Source organism: Egretta garzetta, unplaced genomic scaffold (assembly GCF_000687185.1).
Source record: "Egretta garzetta isolate BGI_Z169 unplaced genomic scaffold, ASM68718v1 scaffold105, whole genome shotgun sequence".
NCBI classification, from domain to species: domain Eukaryota; kingdom Metazoa; phylum Chordata; class Aves; order Pelecaniformes; family Ardeidae; genus Egretta; species Egretta garzetta.
Window position 1 is genome coordinate 804,891 of NW_009259598.1, and position 19,119 is coordinate 824,009.

At 42.7% G+C, this 19,119-nt stretch overlaps 1 protein-coding gene across 1 annotated transcript in view; it reads left to right on the forward strand.

Annotated features, from left to right (window-relative positions):
* Positions 1-10,595: 10,595 nt before the first annotated feature.
* Positions 10,596-19,119, forward strand: part of ILRUN (inflammation and lipid regulator with UBA-like and NBR1-like domains) — a 19,913-nt gene continuing 11,389 nt past the window's right edge. The window contains exons 1-4 of the mRNA XM_035893735.1: positions 10,596-10,607; positions 11,472-11,560; positions 14,168-14,322; positions 17,952-18,149. Of these exons, the coding sequence (XP_035749628.1) occupies positions 10,596-10,607; positions 11,472-11,560; positions 14,168-14,322; positions 17,952-18,149 (454 nt within the window). The remainder of the gene's footprint in view (positions 10,608-11,471; positions 11,561-14,167; positions 14,323-17,951; positions 18,150-19,119) is intronic.

The following is a 19,119-nucleotide window of genomic DNA, read 5'->3' on the forward strand; positions in this document are numbered from 1 at the left end:
GGGGGGGGACACACCCGGGCTCGCCTCCCATCCCCAGCTCGGGGTTGTGATTTTGCCAGTTCGCGGAGCCCGTCGGTCAAAGGGCTGCGGAGCTGTTAAAGAGTGACTAATTGGGAGGAGGAGGAGGGGAGGGGGGGGGCATGTGATCCGGCGGACCCAGAAGCTCTTCAAGGGCGCTTTCTCGGCGGAACGGGAGGCTGAGCTGAATTCAGGGGTGGGTTATGGTGCCCTGGGCCCTGAAGCAGGCGCCAGAGCAGGGAAAACAGCGGTCGAAAGGCTGCGTGGAAGCCATAAAGCTGCCACGGCCTCCAGGTGAAAGTTACCTGGGTGCTTGGTAAAAACTTAGCATCCGCTTGCAAACTAGGGGTGTCTCCCTAAATGCTCCAGCTTTCGGTGTGTGTTTTGGCATGATAAAGGCTCTCTGTCGCTGCCCTAGAAAAATAAAGCAGGTAAAAAGCATCGGGGAAGCCACAGCTCGAGAAAAACATTGGAAATGCTCAATAGAACGAGGAAGAACAGAAAGCAGGAGTGTTGGTAGAGCAGCAAGCCCAGTGACTGCAAAGGAATGTTGTGAAATTGCTCCTGTCTGAATTGTGGGGTTTGACTCGTTACTACTGCTTGCATCTTTTAAATAAAACCATCTCTGTCAGCGTTGCTGTTGTGTAGGGCACTAGGCAAAACGTGAGCCCCTTGTGAGGTTTGCAGCTCTTCACCGTGACGGATGCAGGAGAGCAAAGTTTCTTCTGTCTCAGATATCGTGAGGTTACTTAGCTAAGTTGTCGTTACTGTTTTTTTCTTGGTGGTATAACACCAAATCCAGAAACCTCAGGTTTGAAACCTGAAATCCAAGCAAAGGTTTTGATATCAACAGTTGGGGGAAAAAACTTGCGCGGAACTGTTGGACTAACAAACAGCGATAAGGCAACTTTGTCACCTTTTCCCGTTCATCTTTCCCTCCTTCTGCAGCTCTGTGTTGAATTATATTGGCAAATCTGCATCTGCAGAGGGAGTAAGGGAATAGCAAATAGTACCGTGTGTTTTGTAAGCTGATCCAATGCGAAAGAAGGTCGGTCTCTCTCGAGGAGTTTAGGAGTCTGCTTTGGAGAAGCAGTTCACAGCAGAAGATGCTTTCCCACTTTATTCCTGTGCTGATAATACGAATTAAACTCCCGACACCGCAGCATAAGGCTGTTTTTCCTTCTGTGGTGTTCCTCGGGAGAGCAGAAAGCGTAGCAGAGCTGAACCTGGAAGTTCCTCGTGAGGATACTATGTATAACCACAGCATTCCCGGTTTGTGCTGAAGCAGCTCGCTCTTTTTCGGGAGTATTTAATTTCTTTTTGAAGTAACAGTATCTCAAATACAGTCTTATAACCCATGGCTTCTTTAAAAAAAAAAAAAAAAATCTTTTAATTACAGTTGAAGAAAATCTTCAGTGATGAAAACAACTTTAGTTTCACAACTTCAGTGGCTAGTTTGGTTCTGAAAACATAAGTTTTCAATTTACTTTTAAGTATTAGTTGATAAGCTTTGCAGATGGATGGGGATATGTAAAAGGGAAATCTGTTAAGTTGGTGTCATGTGTACAAGGGTATATGAAAATTAGCGCGGGCTGTAGTGCAATTACTCTTAGAGCGGGCTCAAAGCCTGTGAGAGTTTAACCTTTCGGCAGCAGGGAGCTGAGCTGGGTACGCTGGCAGGTGCTGCTGGTTTTTCTCGTGCGTTCTTGCCAGGGCGCTGCTTTCCTGACCTGCGGTATCATTTGTTGTGCCTGGTTTTGTGCAGTTTGCAGTTCTGCCGCCGTGTTGCTGTCCCGTTCTCCAGCGCCCACCTCTTCTTAGCACGGCCTTTGGGTTATCGACCTGAGTATACCAACCCTACTCTTGGGCATTACGGAAAGCTGCAATCAAGAGACATATTCTGGAAACCCCTTTTCTTTGTCGTGTTGAGGGACCCTGTGTGAGTTCACTGTGTAATCCACGCTGCCCCCAGGTAATGTTAGGCAGTGGCCTGCTAGGTTGCTGGGTTTTGTGGCCTGAACTAGTGTCAGAATCTTCTATCGCCAGCCTGTCCTGCAGATAACCTGTTGCGATGAGACTGTCAAGTCACTTCTTTTGTTAAAGGTATGGCACTTCTCTGCTGTGGTGATCCCTTCCCTCTTTCTCCATCAGGATTAATGTTCATCCACAGGCAGCGGTGAGGCAGTTCACAGCAGGGGAACTGCACTTACGTGGTAGACTGGGTTCTTTTTACTGATGAATGGGTTCATTAACAAAGACATTAATAATTTTCACTCGAACTTTTTTCACAAGTGGGGCAAGCTGCTCTTTGGCAATAATTATGTAGGCTCCAGACCTGAAGTTGCTTCCCTGTGGTATGCCTTTCGTGTGTTGTGTAGTAAATAATCTGAGATGTAATGTGTTTTGAAAGAATGTTTCCAATACTATTTTTAGTAATTGTTTAACATATTTACAGTGAATTTGCAGTTCTGCTGAAATAGAGGAATTATTTTGAAATAGCTTGTTTGGCCAATTTGGGGGGAAAAAAAATGAGTGGTTGATAGCGGGGCAATGCAGATGCTTGTAAATAGCCTCTAACAGTCGGTCTGCTTCTCAGGTTTACCTGGAATTGCTCAATATGCTTTCAAAGTTCTGGCAGACTTGGGACAGCACTAAGAAACTGCCAGCTGCTTTTATTAACAATATTGCAAAAATGCTTCAGGTAGAACATATGCATCCCAAGTTTCTGAGACTGTTCCTTGATCTTCAAGAAATACAGGTTAAACACTTTGGCAAGTTGTCTTTTTCCCTGTTGTTTATTAAACACTTTCCTAGAGTTCTGCCTCTCTTTAATTACACATCGAGTTCTGTTTGTGGGCTGACTTCTTAGCTTTCTGCTGCATAAATGTGACTTTGCCCTTTCTTGAGAGTCCGGGCTGTGCATTCTTTAACGGCAGCACACATTGTCCCTCTTTACTATTTATTTATTTATTTTCCATGAGGAGTTGTGAGGCTTTGGAGTGAGAGGTTGAGCTTTTGCTTTTGGCCTAAAACCAAAAGCGAACTTCTCCAAAAGCTGTTTTGGCACCACCACGTTTCTGCCTCGGGAGGAAAACCCAGGCAGTGTAGTTGGGAGGGCATTTTGCTGCCATTGCATCTAGGGTAGAAAAAAAAAAAAAAAAAAAAATCCACCCTCCATTAAATGGCATGCTTAACTCCCTCTGCTCCCTTCCCCCCTCCAGATGTTAGCCAGCACAGAAGCCCAAGCCCGGCTGCCTGCGCACTGAAGCCCATCCAGCGCTGCAGGTTTGAGGGAGGGGGCTCAGCGGGATGTTAGGAGTGATTTTTGTGGTAAAGTTAAGTTCCAGGTGTCTACAGCTCTTCAGTGTTATGTGATAGTATGGTCAGGAACGTGTCTGAACTTGTCTAGGCTCAGTCTACCTACCTAAGAAACTCCTTTTGAACACCCTTTGTGCTAATGTTTTAAAAATAGGGATTGTTTGGGCCAGGCAGTCGATGCTGAATGGGTCTCTGCCGAAATACCTGCTCGCAATTTTCCTAATACAAGAAAAATAGGTATCTGGATAGACGGTACCAGGACAGATTGGACATTCCAAAACCACTGGCAAAGCAAAAGTTCTTAAGTGTCAGCCTCACCTAGACTGCTTTTCAGCAGTGTGGGTTAGTGTAAATGTAAGAGCAGAGGAAGCTTTGCACAGAACGTGTGTTCTATCTTTTGTTGATGCTCAGTTAGGGCCCACTTCATAAAAGTCATTCAATTCCTCTAAAGCTGGTATGGAAATTGTATTGAGATGAGGAAGAGGAATTATTACTATTTTTTTAATTGGAGTGTATACCAACTCTGAGGGTGAGAGGCTGCAGCGTAAGGCTCGGAGCTGCTTTAATTCTGTGAGAAAGTGAATTAATTTGAAGTAGCTAGTGGTGCTGGATTTAAAATCCGTATTTCAACACAGTTGGCTGTGGAGGGATTCCTAATTTGGAAGACTTAATATATGTATATTTCAGTAATTTACATGTAATACTTCTTTACATTCCCTTTTTAGCTTTTGTTTAGAAAGCTGAATTTTTATGAGCCTAGTAGGTGTGATATTTAATTGAAATGTGTCAGATAATGATGGTTTCCATTGTGTGGGGGGAAAAAGTTTTATTGTTGCGAACCCTAGACTTTTTTTGATCTAGGCTTCTGGTGAAAAAGGTCTTTTTAAGGTCACTTTTTTTAAGGTAGTCAGATCTCTTCTGCAGGTCCTCAATTTTTTCATAGGCTTAGAAGAATTCGTATCTGTGGTGTGGTTTAACTAGTACTCTAAAGATGATGTTTTGCATGAAAGTTTGTAAGTTTATCTCTGAAAATACTACAGAAATCTGCTGTAAAACCTGTTTCTATATTGTGTAAGATGTAGGGCATTTCTGTATGCATGAGTGAGGGGAGCCAAGGTGAGGCAGGAATTAGCTAGTGGAGATATTGATTTTTACATCAGGGATCTGAAATTTTCAAGCATAGCAAGGAAAATGTATCTCAACGTTTCTGTGCAAGTGTTTTATTGGTCTTGGAGAACAGAGTGAGTATTGACTTTTACCAAAATTAAAATTTCCTTTTAAATACATGTTTTTATCCCTGTGGGTGGGCTGTTTAAATTCTTTACGTCAAATAAACCACCTATATTGCCCAGAAATGGATGTACTTGATTGGGAGTCTAAAGACATGTTTTAGCTAATAGGGGTTTGGGTTTTTTTAATTGCTTTTACTCTGACTTTAAGTGTTTAATTTTTGCTTTCTAGCAAAGATGATGGGGTGCTACTTTTAAGTAAAACTCTGATCTGTGGAAGAAAGCATATCTGTTAACACTTGATATTAGTGCTGGACTATAGGTACTACTTGGAGAAATACTCGAAGTATATTTAGGTAAAGCATCAGGACATACAGAATTTAACGTGACAGACTCAGATCAGCAGGGTTCACTCACACATGATGCATTTCCCATCATGGGTAACACTAGTACTCCTGGTCTTGATTTTTAAGTTTGTGGGTGTTTGCAGAACTGTCATTAAAGGAAAAAAAAAAAAAACCCACGTGGATGTCCTCTGCTAACAGATTTAAAGGGTTTAACTGGTACAATATATCCAGTCATCCTATGGTAAATCTTTTTTCTTTTTTTTTTTTTTTTCCTGGTCTACAAATAGTTGTGTGTTATGTTTCAAAGATCTATGGACAATTATATATAGAAAGCAAATATAAGGACATGCAAAGTCAGACTGTGCAGTTGTAAAGTTTTTAGGCATTACCTGTCAGGATATGGGTACTGAGGTGGAATGTGTGGCCTTAGCTGCTCCTGCACCGTGAAACCTTTGATCGTGTGGTTGAAGCAAAAGCCATTTTTATCGATTACAGTATGACTCTACATGATTGGTCTGGTAGAGGGCTTCATTACAACTGCTGCCATTAAAATAGCTGCATTTTTACCCTTGCTTAAACATCAGCAATCCCCACAAGAATTTAGTTGTTCTCTAAGAACACTGTTTTTCTATCATCCTTTAGATGCAAATATGTATCTCTCTTATTTCTGATCAAATTCTTCTGATTATAGATCTAACATGTTGTTAGATTTGTGTTTGTTGTGGAGACAAAATTGTCTGTTCTTGTCTGGTCTTATATCAGAATCTCTTCTCTAGCTTTTATTTGGAAATCCTGGCTGAAGTGTGAACAAATTAATTAGGTTTCCTCAGCTGTCTGAAGGCAATGTTTTTGTTGATGTCCATTAAACTAATCAACTGCTGTCAGAGAACTCCATCTGATTTTCAATAGATGTCCTGCCTTGCTACGTTTACTGAGTTTCCCTCTTTCTCTCTGCATGTGAGAAGTCAAAGGAAGGAAGGATCAAACAACAAACGGTGGGATTTTCAATCCCTGAACTAATGAATGAACATGAAAGAATTTATGTATTGGCATTGTTGGACTTGCCACAAAGATGATTATGCCATGGCGAGGGGAGGGTTGTGGTGCTTTACCTTAGGGGTTCAGGGGTCCCTGCTGTCCACGTTTTGTCCGCTACTTGTCCCAGTCGGTGGGGCTGCTATGACTTCCCTCCTGCTAATCCTCATTCAGATCAGTCTCAGGAAAACTTCCCCAGTGCTCTGTATAAATCTTAAGCTTAGTCTTGACACTCCTTTCCTTTTGCAGGGGGGGGGGGGGGGAGGGAGGAATCCTCGTGTCATGGAGGAGGCAGGAAACCTGAGACCTGATCTTTCAAGTCAATCCTCCTCCTTCCCTGGAAACTTCTTCGGGGTGGTTCAATAATCACCCAGGCATCTGTTAGGGAAGTGATAGTGGCGGGTGGGAAGTCGTATTGCTCTGCTTCTCTTCTTCCTAGATCAGGTGATAAAAACAAATCAACCTTGTGCTCTTACCTGTCTCAGCACACAGGAATTGTTTTAAGTGATCTAGGTCTTAATGTGACTCTAAATGTTAGTATTTGTAGGTGGTGACCAATTGAACTGAATGTGAGAAGGGCGAAGCACTTGGTTTAAAAGAACATTTGGGTTTTGAGAAAGTTTAGTAGGAGGGAAGATGAGGATTTAAACTTGATGGCATTCTTAATCTAAAACAAGTGATGAACTGCTGTCCCTACAGGCAGGAAAGTCACCACAGAAACGGGTCTAGTAGCTCTTTAGGTACTGTTGCCAAAATGCCAGAATGGACTGGCAATCTCTGGACTCTGGCTGCTGCTGCGCAGCCCGTGCGTGGGGTCATTCATCCCTTATGGTTGGGAGCAGAAAATAGTTTTTAACCTGCTTAATCCATTGCGGCTAACTCAAAACATAGTGGATGTCACCTTAGTAAGTGTGAACTATTGTAGGCTATTGCATCTCTGGTGTCCATAACTGTCCCCTGATGCTACTAAAAATAAAATTATAAATTAAACAATTGAAAAATACTTTCTTGGACAGCTTTATTTACTGCATTAAAAAAACCGCACACACACACTTCTGCAGAATAACTCAAATATTTGGCCTGATTATTTTGAATGAAAGCTAGACTTTATTGTATTTTTAACTGTAGAACACACTGTCATTGTACTGTGCTCCAAGTTACAAAACATTTAAAAATTGGGTGCATGTGAAATGGAAATGTAAGCAGACAACTGTAGCAGAAGGAATTGGGTACAATATAATTTTAGTCCAGCTGGACTGCCTTACATGCCTGAACTTGTTCTCAGACAGTTTCTGTAGCTTAATCCCCCTTTACTTTAATGCAGACAATTATAGATTGGTGACATAGTTTATACTGAGGAATTAGCGGTTACAGAATCTTATGTGTACTGGCAGCTCTTGATTACTTTCCGCCGGGAAGAGCTGTTGCCTGTTTTCAATGGCAGCAAGCAGAGAGCAGCTCCTGCTGTGACATTCTCAAAATATTTTACCCCACGCTTAAAGCTCCTGACCACCTGCTTTAGGAGGGTTCAGCTGCTGGGGATGGCTGTGTGGACTCGTGCCTATAGCAGCATCGTGGTATTGATTCTCTCACTGAGACCACTTGCTGTTGTTGGGCAAGGTACGGTGGTCAGCCAAAGCACAGGCACCACGATAATGGTTAAAGTGCCGATGTTTGTATGTGTGTAAAACCCTGCTAAAGGAAAGTGATTTCCTTTGGTGGTTTGGGGTGCGCTGAAAATGGTGTGCTGCTTCTGTGGCCTCTCCGTTCCTTCCCTTGTGCTGCCCCTGCAGAGAGCACGGTGTTGCTTCTAGTCACCGCAGGTTTCTGTCCTCTTCCTGGGACATCCCACTTGTATTTGGAACTGGCTGTTTTCAGCTAAAACAATGAAATGTTCTTCTGTGGCTTCATGTGAGAAAATATATAAGCTTCAAATTAGCCAGCTCTTCTCCTCCCCTGCCCTCCTTCAGCTGTGTAAGTTCAGCTTAAAGCTTTTGACTTCTCCCAGTGTCCTTTTCTATCATGTCATGTCTTCTAAGGTGGTGTTCCAGCCTCATGGTTTAGCATAAGAGAGGTCAAGAATGAAGATAACCGTTACATAAATTTTGCTTTCTGAAATTATGTCTATTGAAAGCTGTTAACTGATTAAAATTCCAGCCCTTCAAAACATCTTGAGACTTTCCACTTAATTGCCGTGTGTCATCTCTATTGAAAATGTTTGAATTAAAAACTCCAGGTAAAAGTGCTTCCCTGTGGCGTAAGGAGTGCATTTTTTCCCCCCGCCATCCCCTTCAGCTTTCTCTAAGGCTTTGAGTGAGGTGTCTCCTACTTTGGGAGCGGTGGGATGGCTCTTTGAGATGTCCTAGCCCATAGCATTATCAATCCAGTTCTCCAATAGCCAGGACAAACAAAATCCAAAAAGGTACTGGAGACTAAGAGACAAAAGGAGTGGACTTAGGATTGCCTCATTTGGATGTCCTCCATGTACATTTTTAGTCTCTCCCACCTGTATCATGTAGAGATGTTCCATTATTTAGGAGTGAGAAATTATCCATCTGCTGCACTGTTTCTTTTGCACATTTCTTTCTGTTTTTAACAATAGACACCTTATGAGGTATTGCAGTGCCTGGTTACGTATTGCATTTGGAGAACAAGAGAAAGGTCTGCTAAGGTTGAGAATCCACTTACGGAAAGAGTACGAGGTGTTCTACGTAACATATTTTGTTCTTGAGATTTTATTGTACTTTTATATCGCCGCTCAGTTTTTGCATTGCCTGTCTCCAGGAGAATAACAGGAGCTGCCTTTCTCGTGACCAAATACTGCGCCATATGAGAGTGCTGAGGACATACAACGAACATACATTACAGGTTGGACCCTTGCCTGGCTTTTCTCTTCCTCCACGGAGGGAGAGAAATGTAACTTGGCGTTCGCTTTATTACAGTTGCTCTGCACAGCGAAGTGACTGAGTCCATTTGTCAAAGTGCTTTCTACTTGACTTAATAAATGTCCTCTACTTAATGCCTGTGTATGATCTAAGGGTTACATCCTGTGTGAAGTTCTGAATTGAAGGCTAGCTCGGTACTGCACTGAGAAGTCTAGCCTTTGCTTCTGACGGCTCAGGGGAATCAGAGCACTGGAAGCTTTCACCCATCAGCTGGTGATAGGTGGTGTGGCGGCAGGAGCGGGCAGGAGCTACTAAGAGCAACATTTGCACGCTGGATTTGAGCATAAGCTTTGATTTTTATTTGGATTTTTACCCCCCACAAATCTTTCTTTCTTTAAAAATATTTTTTTTGTATCTTTCATCAAAGAATTTGACGATAAATGAAGACTTAGTTTCCTATAACATGGTTAAATTTTGAAGTTGTTGCTTTCTAATGTAAATGTTATTTTGGACTGGAATTCCTACGTGTCACCACATACATTAGACAACCTGCACATCATAAGGGATTTTTTTTTTTTAGTTCAGATCTTTTAAGCTGCTGGATTGAAAACAAAACCAAAATACCATTCCTTGTGTCAGCCAGCCACGATGGTTGGTGGGAGAGGTGTGCGGGAGGGTTACGGCTGCTGGATGGCAGATGATTCCCCCAATTCACCTTCCCTCTACCTGTTTTGGGAGTATCTGTTTGCCAGGACTCTAACATCTCTTGTCTCATGTGTTAGGATGACCTGTTTGTATTTCTTTCCTTCCAAGATGCTTAACTTGTATATGTTGAAAGAATCGTATGGTTTATTGGTAACAGAAGGATTAGGTATTGTGCATATGCCCCGCTTTGCATAAGGCCGCAGTGAGTAAGCCTCAGTGCTTCGCTTTCTTCATTCTCCTGAAAAAGAATCTGATTCAATTAATTAAAAAAAAACAAACCTTCTAATTACCCATATATTGCTTTTCGTTTGCACAACAGTTAGGTTGTATAAGGAGGCCTCTGGTTTGTGAATTGATTTGGAAGAGTTTCTTTTATTTTTGAACGCTGCGTGGTGACCTAGTTAATTGAGAGTAATTACTGTCTAAATATATTGGTTTAACTTAACAAAAGGCTGTCTGGAAAAAAAACAGGGAGGGGAAAGAATGGCTCAAGATAAACCACCTCTTTGCAAACACTTAAGAGTTGTTAAGGGACATCTCCAGAGCTATTAGCAGAGAAGGTTTTAACTTCACTATTGTAATTTAGCTCCTGAGGCTTGAAACAAAGCAGCAGAGCAAAAGAATTGACCTGAAAAGGAACACTTTCTCTGGTTCTGCGGGTCATATTTTCTTGGAAAAGCACTTGACACGTAAGAGTCATGGGATGCCCTCGGAGAGGAAGGAGTGGGATACCCATAGCTGGAATGGATTTGGTTGGTAATATGGAGCTATAACCTTTATTTGCAGCCTTCTCCCCTCTCTCTTTCCAGAATCTTGCTCTTAGGACTAAAATTGAGCAGGGTGTTGATTTTAAGTAGGCTCACCTGGTCGCTGGGGTGACTTCTGATTGCAGGCTTTTTTCAGGAGTTTGAGCCTAAATCCCGTCTGACCTGCTCTGTAAGTACGGCAGAGCTGCGAACTGTTGCAGACCAGGACTGCTCTAAAAATGGAAAAATTGCTTCATTGAGGAGAGGTAAGGAGGGCCTGACACCTGAAGGGCTGTGTTAAGACAGACCTATATGGCCATCCCTGTAATTAGCAGAGATCAGTTGTGTAAATTATACTGGCTGGATTTGGTACGCTCGTCTTCATTTCAAAGCTGTTGGGTTTATAATAGTAATTTATCTCATAGGGCAAAGCAAAGGAGTAGTGTGGTGCAAGTCACACCTAGGAGGAGTGAAGTAAAGCAGGCATGGATGTGTAAACAGAAACCTTTAGATTATAATCCCTTCCTCTCAGAGGCCTAACTCTTCGTTCCTGTCCCTGAAGTATCTGCAGTTGGTGCTATGCAATTGCAGCTGAGGCACAGGGGTAAAGACCTAAAAAAATATATGATGTCTGTGTATATATATGTAAATATATATATATAAACCCACAAATTTCAGGGCCTTGAGTGTGTTTGACCTTGAAGCCATCTCCCTCATCGAGGTCTTGCATTTGCTTGTGAAGTCGCCTAATACTGTGCCTGTAGTAGAATGGCAGAGCGGTAGGGTGTGCTACTTGGTCTCAAGAACCTGCAGATAAGCAGGTTGCAAATAGCTTGCCTTTGCAAATGGCACTCGTTTTCCCCAAGCAAAGTGCTGCATTCAAACTGATACTTGGGGTTTTGGGGGGTAGGGAAGGAGGGGCAGCACTGGAAAAGAGTGGAAACAAAGCTCGCGGTGATATATTGCTGGCTTTGCTGGTTGTGTAAGCAGAGAACGTGACTAAAATGTGAGCACCGTGGGTATCTCTTGCAGCAGAGCGGTGCCGTGCGGCCTCTCGGTGGCTATCTCTTAGGGTTGTCTGTGTCAAAGAACTTGAACTTAAGTCAGATTTGCTTTGTCATCCTGACTGTGGCTCTTGCCACTTTCAATTTCTCTTTAGTTTCTGGAAGGTTCTTTCCAATTCTCTAGTGGGAAGGCCAAGACATACCTGAACATGCAAAAGGGCTCACCCCAAACCAAACCCGCTGCACATTGATCAAAACAGTGGGAGCAGGAAGGTGGGTCTGTGCGTATCTGATCACAAAAGGGTGGCAAATCTGGTTTTCAGCATGTGTTCTTCTTTAGTTAGTTTTTAACTAAATGCTGCAGAGGACTGGAGTCCTGGAGTTGTTTCCCAATGGCAAAGCAAGCAATGAAATATGACACAGGGAGGGGAAGGGAGCTGGCAGGGGGCCTATGTGCACAAATAGCCCACTACCTTTTGAAGCGTATTTGCAGCCAAGCAAACAAAAAACAGCGCAGGCTGCCTTACAAAGAACTACAGTAGAAATCTTCCCCTCGGAACTTCTATTTTATTTTTTTTTTTTCCCCCCTGTCAATGTCAATTAAACATTATTACTACTGATTCCAGAATCATAACTCACAAGATGTTGTGGTATGTCTGAAAATGCAGTTACGGAGTAGTGGATTAGGAAGAGAAGGGGGTGTATTGCTCTCTTTTGTAGCTCAGAACACTTTTTTGCCTTGGATTGCTGTAATGCAGGAAGAAATCTTAGTGAAAGCTAAGCTCTAGATCATAGTGTTAGCTGGTTGAGCGAACAGGAGTCTCTTGGCACAGCCCTGTTGTGAGTTATGTAAATCTTGTGCAGCGTATAAGCAACAGGCGGTTGGTGACGTAAAACTGAGCATTTGTCTCTATTTATTGGCTAATGTGACATGCACCCTTCCTGTAGCATTTGACTGAGCTGGCTGTATTAAATATAGCCCTGACACTCCTAAGTAGAAAATACCTCAAGCTAAATAATGGCTTCTGGTCTGAAATTCATTGTTCTAAACGTGGAAGTCTTACACGGTGGCTCTTCTGTCTCCCCTTCGTCTCAAAGTCCGTTCCGTGTTGATGGCGAAAGGCCTCGCCGCGAGCCTTGGTGTGCTGAATTTGCCAATCGATCACCGTGGCCATGTTGTGTAGAACATTCCTCCAGTGCCTCCTGAGGCGCTGGCTGTGCTCTGGGAGACTTAGCAGGATGGCAGTAACTCCTGTGGTGATTATCTTCTGTCATTTGTGATGGATTACCAAACTGATACATCTGTTGTTTAGGTCCTCTCCCACTCAACCCCATCGCCGGTGGCTTGCCGATCTGCCTCATACTGCCATTACCCCCTTTGACCCAAGCTCCAGTGCTATTAGCTACTACGCTTTGGGTCCCCTATGTTTTCTGTGATGAGAAAGCAGTGATACTTCTCCCGTACAGTTCTGATTTTATCCAAAATGTCTGATTTTATTTTTTTTTTCCCCCTTGAACACTGTAGGAATTGAACAGGAGGCAGTTTCTTTGCTCACCGTTTTGAGCTTCTTTCCAGCTGGCAAGCAGTCCAAAAAGCCCTATGTTTGCTCTTTCTCAGGGTCATGCTGCAAATGTTTCTCTGGATTTCACCTTGGCTTTCTGGCTTTGGTTTAGACACATGACACTCCACCACACAATACAAATTCTCAATATATCACTGTACCCGTACAGTGCAGCTTCTGACAAGCCTTCTGCGTGGCTTTGTTTTAGGGGGTGGTTCCCAGTTCTTGAAGGTTTGGTGGTTTGGTGTTTTTTTTCTATCCTGCTCAAAAAAGCAACACAGATTTTTGTAATCAGGAATAAAAAGCAATTGTTATGCCCATTGCTTTGGGTGAGATTTTACTCATCTCCATTCTCACAGCACTTACTCACAACATGTAAATTAGGGCCACAACCTCACCGACACGCGTAAACAGAGGAATTACATGACTTGCCAAACACTTACATAATAACTTAATAGTATATCGTGGAACGGCAGCTAAGACTCACGAATCCTCTTCCTGTTTGACTGCTCCTCTTTTCAAATTAATTATTGTATGAGTTTCAGCTACACCACCGCTTGGGAATCAATAACATTTGTGGCTTTCTGAATGTCCTTAATATATCACAGACTTCCACTGTCGTTTGTCTTTATGCAGTAAGAATTTTTGGCTGAGATGGTTTATAAGTTCCTTTGAGCTGTGACTACCCAGAGCTGAGCAGGCACTTTAATGATTAATAAGTAGTCTTAGAGTACTCGTGGCTCATACATGACCATATGTTTCAAAAGCGGCAATGCTTGAGTTATTATCTGTAGCTACTGGTGCCCCTTGTCCCTGAGAGTTATCAGAAGGGCGTTCTTTGTGTTTTGTTCATCTTGTGCTCCTTTGGACCTTTTGTGCCAAAATAAAACAGCGAGGTTCAGTCCTTTTGAAATGAGCTCATGAAACAAGGCTGGTATAAAGAAACTGCCCTGTTGTTTACATGCTGCTGCCTAGCACTGTCTTCAGTATCTCTTGAACTTTTCGGCTTTTCATAAAGAGCTAATGGGGTAGAGGTCTCCAGGACTTTTAAGTTTCAAGATTTCCAGTGAAAAATAAGCAGCAGAGTAGAAAAGTCGTGTCTCAAATAGTGTCCCTGGCAAGTAAAATGCTGTACTTTGAGCTCTGTTGATCATCCACATGTAATAGAGACAAAAAGCTTTTAAAAACCGTGAGCAGCAGAGCTTAATATAGTCTGGATAATATTTTTGCTTAACTGTTTAGGATGACATACGTAAACCTGTGAAAAGGACCTGAGCCACCTGTACTTCAGGTTGTAACCTGCTTTTTTGCTTTCTAGGAATCTACAAGCCGCCATTGGAGCCTACTATGATTTCGAGAGTCCAAATATCAATGTACCCTCCATGTCATTTGTTGAAGATGTCACCATAGGTGAAGGAGAGTCCATCCCTCCTGATACCCAGTTTACAAAAACATGGAGGATACAAAACACAGGTAAGGCTTTTAGACTGTAGCAAACCCCACATAGTGTGTATTATGGGATAGGGTGGCAGATCTAACGGAAGAGATGTTGGCTTAAGGCAGTAGGTTCCTGTGCACTTAGGTGAAGGAGGTAGCCTGCCACCCTATGCGTATTGCCTTTCTTATGTCGGCACAAATGTTTTGTGGCAAGATGTGCAGCTCGGTTGGTTCCCCAGTCTTGTTCCTTGTGCCACCACACAAACAAAAGCTCTAGGAAACTTCTGTAGGAAGAGGCAGGTAAAAGAAATTGAAGTGTGAGGTTTCAGGGGGTTTGGCTTTGTTTTGGTTTTTGTTTTTAATGGAAGTAGTTGGATCTGATAATAGATTAAGAATCCTTAGCTAGTCATGTTTCTGATCACTTGATGCAAACAAGTGGAATACATTTTGAAGTCAATGAAGAGATCCCTTTTAATCTCAAAGCCTTTTAGCTCATGGCCAGCTTATCTATTATCACTACCCTTCATCACACCATTTCTCTGAATGTCCCCGTCGTTTGGTCACTCAGCTCTCTGTAGAACTGTGTTCTCTGTGGAGGCAGTGATGCCATGATCTAACTCTGAGAAGAGGTATCTGTGCAAGGGTAACATGGCAGGTACCCTTTACTTCTTAATACGCTTTTGACAGATTTGTTTTTTCATGCTCTGAGAGGATGCAAGGCCGGAGAAACCACATTCCAGGATGAAATAAGTCAAAACAGTGTCTGGAATCCAGGAAGTGAGACTGGGCAAAATACATGCTCAGTGCTTGATCTGTTGGGATGCAGTCAGAGAGGAAAATGAGATCCGTGGATGCAAAGCAGAATACCTTGCCGTCAGGTGTTGCAATGACAGGATGTTGCACGAATGTTTAAGCTGTGTGTCTGAATTTAATTGACCTGCCTTGCACTTTTTGTGAAGAAGAATGGTAGCACAACAAGGTATAATGTCATGAATCATCATGAGTAAAGTTCAGCTGTGTTAGTGTTTCTCCTTGCAAATAACTGCAGTACTTGATTGCTGTACAGATTTGTGCTGAATATCAAAGTATAACAGAGACTAAAACCATGCTATAAATCTAGAAGTATTTCATCAGGATGCGAGAGGTGGTGGTGGTGTGTTTAAGAACACTGATTTATAAAGACTCTGTTCTAGAGAAAGGGCTTAATTATTTCAGTTTACTTTTTCTGCCTCTATTTTTTTGACTTGGTACAATGGAAAGGTGATGCGTATGGCTTGCTTAAATGCATGTAATGTGAAAAATTGACTGGCAATTTTTTTGTAACAGTGTCTCAAATACAAGTCTTACAGATGTAGTAAGTTTGACAGATCTTGTTTCTCCACTATTAGTAATTTAATTTGTGTGTGTTATGACTACATCCCTATCTTGCTCCTTTCAGACTCCTTCCTCTCTTGTTCCCCCTGATGTACTCTTTCCTGCATGCAAATTCAGCCTTAATTTAACATCCTAGTTCAAGCAATGTTTCATTGTTCTTGGAATGTTTGACCTTCTGAAATCCATGGGTCTTCTAAAATGAGGAAAGGGAGTTAATCTTGACTTACGAGTTCTGGCAAGGCCAACGTTTGTTTTGGCTTCTGTGTGGGTTAAAGCCTGACTTCTTAAAGTACATCTGTACTCTAACAGTGGTGCTGGAGGCCAGATCTTGTTAAAACCATGCTGTTGAGGCATGTTTTAGTTAAATGCAACTTCACATACTGTGTTATGACTGTGCAGTTCAAGAGGACTGTAGAGTTTTAAAACCATTTTATGGTTTAATTAAGGTATAATATCAAAGGACTATAGTGTTTCCAGATAATATCTGCTTGTTAGGTAGATAACTGAAGCAAAGCCAAGGTTTTTAAGAGCTCTACAGGAACCCTTGATTAAATTACTTCAGTTCTAGAACATGAAATACCTGAGGCATGTGTCACCAAAGCCTTTAGTGTCTTGACGAGTATGACAAGCAGAGCTCTGAGAGATTGTCAGTTTTAAGTGTGCAAGCAGTAAGCTAGGTTCAGTCAGGTTTTCATATGTGTTATTAAAAACCAACGCCCTGCTCTGATGCCTTCCAGGATGGTGCTTGGCTTGTCTGCCAAAAGACCAGTTTGTATAGTAGAACCATTGCTGAAAGAGCAGCAGGATTTAACAGACTTACTTCCTCTTCCCACTCTACCCCCAGCTGCTGCTGGCTCTGCAGGACAGTTACTACAATTTATCATCTCCTGAGAGATGACTGTACTGAAATAGAATGACATAATCATCATTTCATTTTATGGGGCTTATCAGTTGCAACATTCTAGGCACCTTGCAAGCCTAAAGCCATTAAAACCGATAAAAATCACATAAATTATTTAAACTGAACCATGTTGCTGGGCTGCCAACCTTCTCAGATGAGACTTCATACTCAACTCCCACATGCCGTAGTCTGAGGTCAGCTAGTCACTCGGCTCCTCTTTCAGAGGCCTCCCTATCTCAGCACTGTTTCCAACTGTAGCGATATATCCCCCCCTCCGAATATCCCACATTACTTGTTTGCATCATGCTTTCCCTGCTAGATTGTGAATTCCACAAATAAGGACTTGACTAGAAAACCAGTCCCTGCCACGTCTTCGCTGAAGTATCGACAGGGATTAAATTAGCAGTCAAGCTGTTGCAAAGGATGCTCTTTGGGGTAACCTAAGGTCATCTCAGCATCCGCTGTTCTTCTCTCAGACTAGACATAGCGTGGTTCCAAGCTTCTTGGTGGTTCAGGCTTTCCTTGGCCATTTCCATCGACCTCAGCCGAGCAGAAGGTATTCTCAAAGTCATTGGCTTAGTTATGTCCCATTACTGGGGAAGAAGGAAAAGAAAATTCTGCTAAACTGATTTTTCACAAGTCTCGGAAGCACTTTTCTTTTTGACTGCCCCAGTACTTGTTATCTTTGGCGGAGATGGCTGTGCTTGCATGCAGTAACTGTTTTCTGTATCTCTACAGATTGCCAGGTCACGCTGTCAGTCCCAGTATCTGCAGTCTAAACATTGATCTCTGCAAATAAATCATATGTTCACAATCCTTTCCACCTTTGCACAAGGCTGAGAGAAGGGCTGGTGCAAGAAGGGAAATAAATCCATTTAGAAAATAGTACTAGCTCGTCAGTTATGGTTCAAACTATTAGTTCCTCCTGCGACTGCTAACAGGCTTAAAACAGAATGAAGCCCTGAAAGAAAATGTTTCCAGCACTTCGTATTAATAACTTGTATTTTGATGTCGCAACTGAGCTCATCTTTGTCTCTAGTGTTGGTAAAAAATATGTATGTGTCAGTTACGTTGATTTTTTTTTTTTTTTTTTTTTTTTTTTGCAGCTGTTATACTGTGACTTTGGGAGTTTTTCTGTGTAAAGAAGACCTAGAGGTTATTCAAATAGAAATCTAAATTGTCCTGCTGGTCTCTAAATGGACCCGTTAAGCCTTGTCTGAAAACCGTATTCTTCAGCATCCATTGCTGGCTGTTACGTGTATCTTGGTATTCCTCTGACTGTTCAATAATTTCACAACTGTTTTAATAAGCATGTTTCACCCAGTCTTACACAGACACAAAGCTTTTCCTGGTGCACTGTCAGTAATTCTTTCTTCTGTTTTAATCCCAGGGACAGAGGCGTGGCCCCCGGGGGTTTGTCTGAAGTATGTCGGGGGAGACCAGTTTGGCCACGTAAACATGGTGATGGTCAGGTCCCTGGAGCCCCAGGAGATCGCAGACGTCAGCGTTCAGATGTGCAGCCCCAGCACAGCAGGAATGTATCAGGGACAGTGGCGAATGTGCACTGCCACGGGACTCTATTACGGAGGTGAGTGATCCCTTCTCTGGCACTTCAGGCTCCTCTTCGTGATATTCCCACCACACAAAATGGATGCTCCTGGCCCCTTGCAGATGCCCTCCTGATAACCAAATGGTGAAGGTAGAGGTCTGCCAGCTCTGAGACTAAATATAGAAAATAGAATAGGAGAAAACATCAAGTGAGCTGCTTTGGCTTGGTCAGCACAGACTGTTTTCTAAACACTGGAACAAATTGCAGATTACAGAAAGCTCTCAAAAACAAAAGGACTTGCAGGGTTCTCCTGGAGAGTCTTTCCCAGTCGGTCCTTGTCGGGATTCTTTCCCAGTTTTCCAGCACTGAACATGGTGAACTACATATGGCATAAAATGTAGTTAAGTGGTGAAAACCTCATCTGAGAAGTTTAGTTAAGGCCCAGGTTTTAATAATGTAATTGGTGCATGTACTGTGAACCATTTTTCTGTGTTTAAAAACCACTTTTTGATATTTTGCCTGGTGGCTCAGGCTGAGCCACCAAACATCTTCACTCATTTGGAGTCTTTCAGTCGTTTTTAGCCAGCTTTAGTTTATATATACTGAGAACATCTTTGTGTCTGTTTTGGCAGTTGGGAATATCCCAAGTTACATGGGTTTGAGTGAGAGATGTTAGCACTCGGAGTCAAAAATAACTCTCTGCTCAGAAGTGCAGGGTTTTTGGCAGAACTGTCACTAAATGTACGGCTCTTTGGTGTCAGAAGTGGATGGGGCTTGTCCCTGAAGAAGGGGCAGCAGCTCCTCCCCGCAGGTTGAAAGGCCTGTTGAGCCTGCGCCTTTATAAACCCGAGCCTTTCCCACCTGCCCCCTCTTTAAGTCCTGAAGTTGCACATTTTGAAAGAAAATGATCTACAAATTAAAATGCCTTTTGGCTACCGAGCTTTGACTCAACCAGCAGGGGAAGGGCTGCTTGAGCCGCCGGGGCTGTTGCCCGGTGGTTTTTCATCCT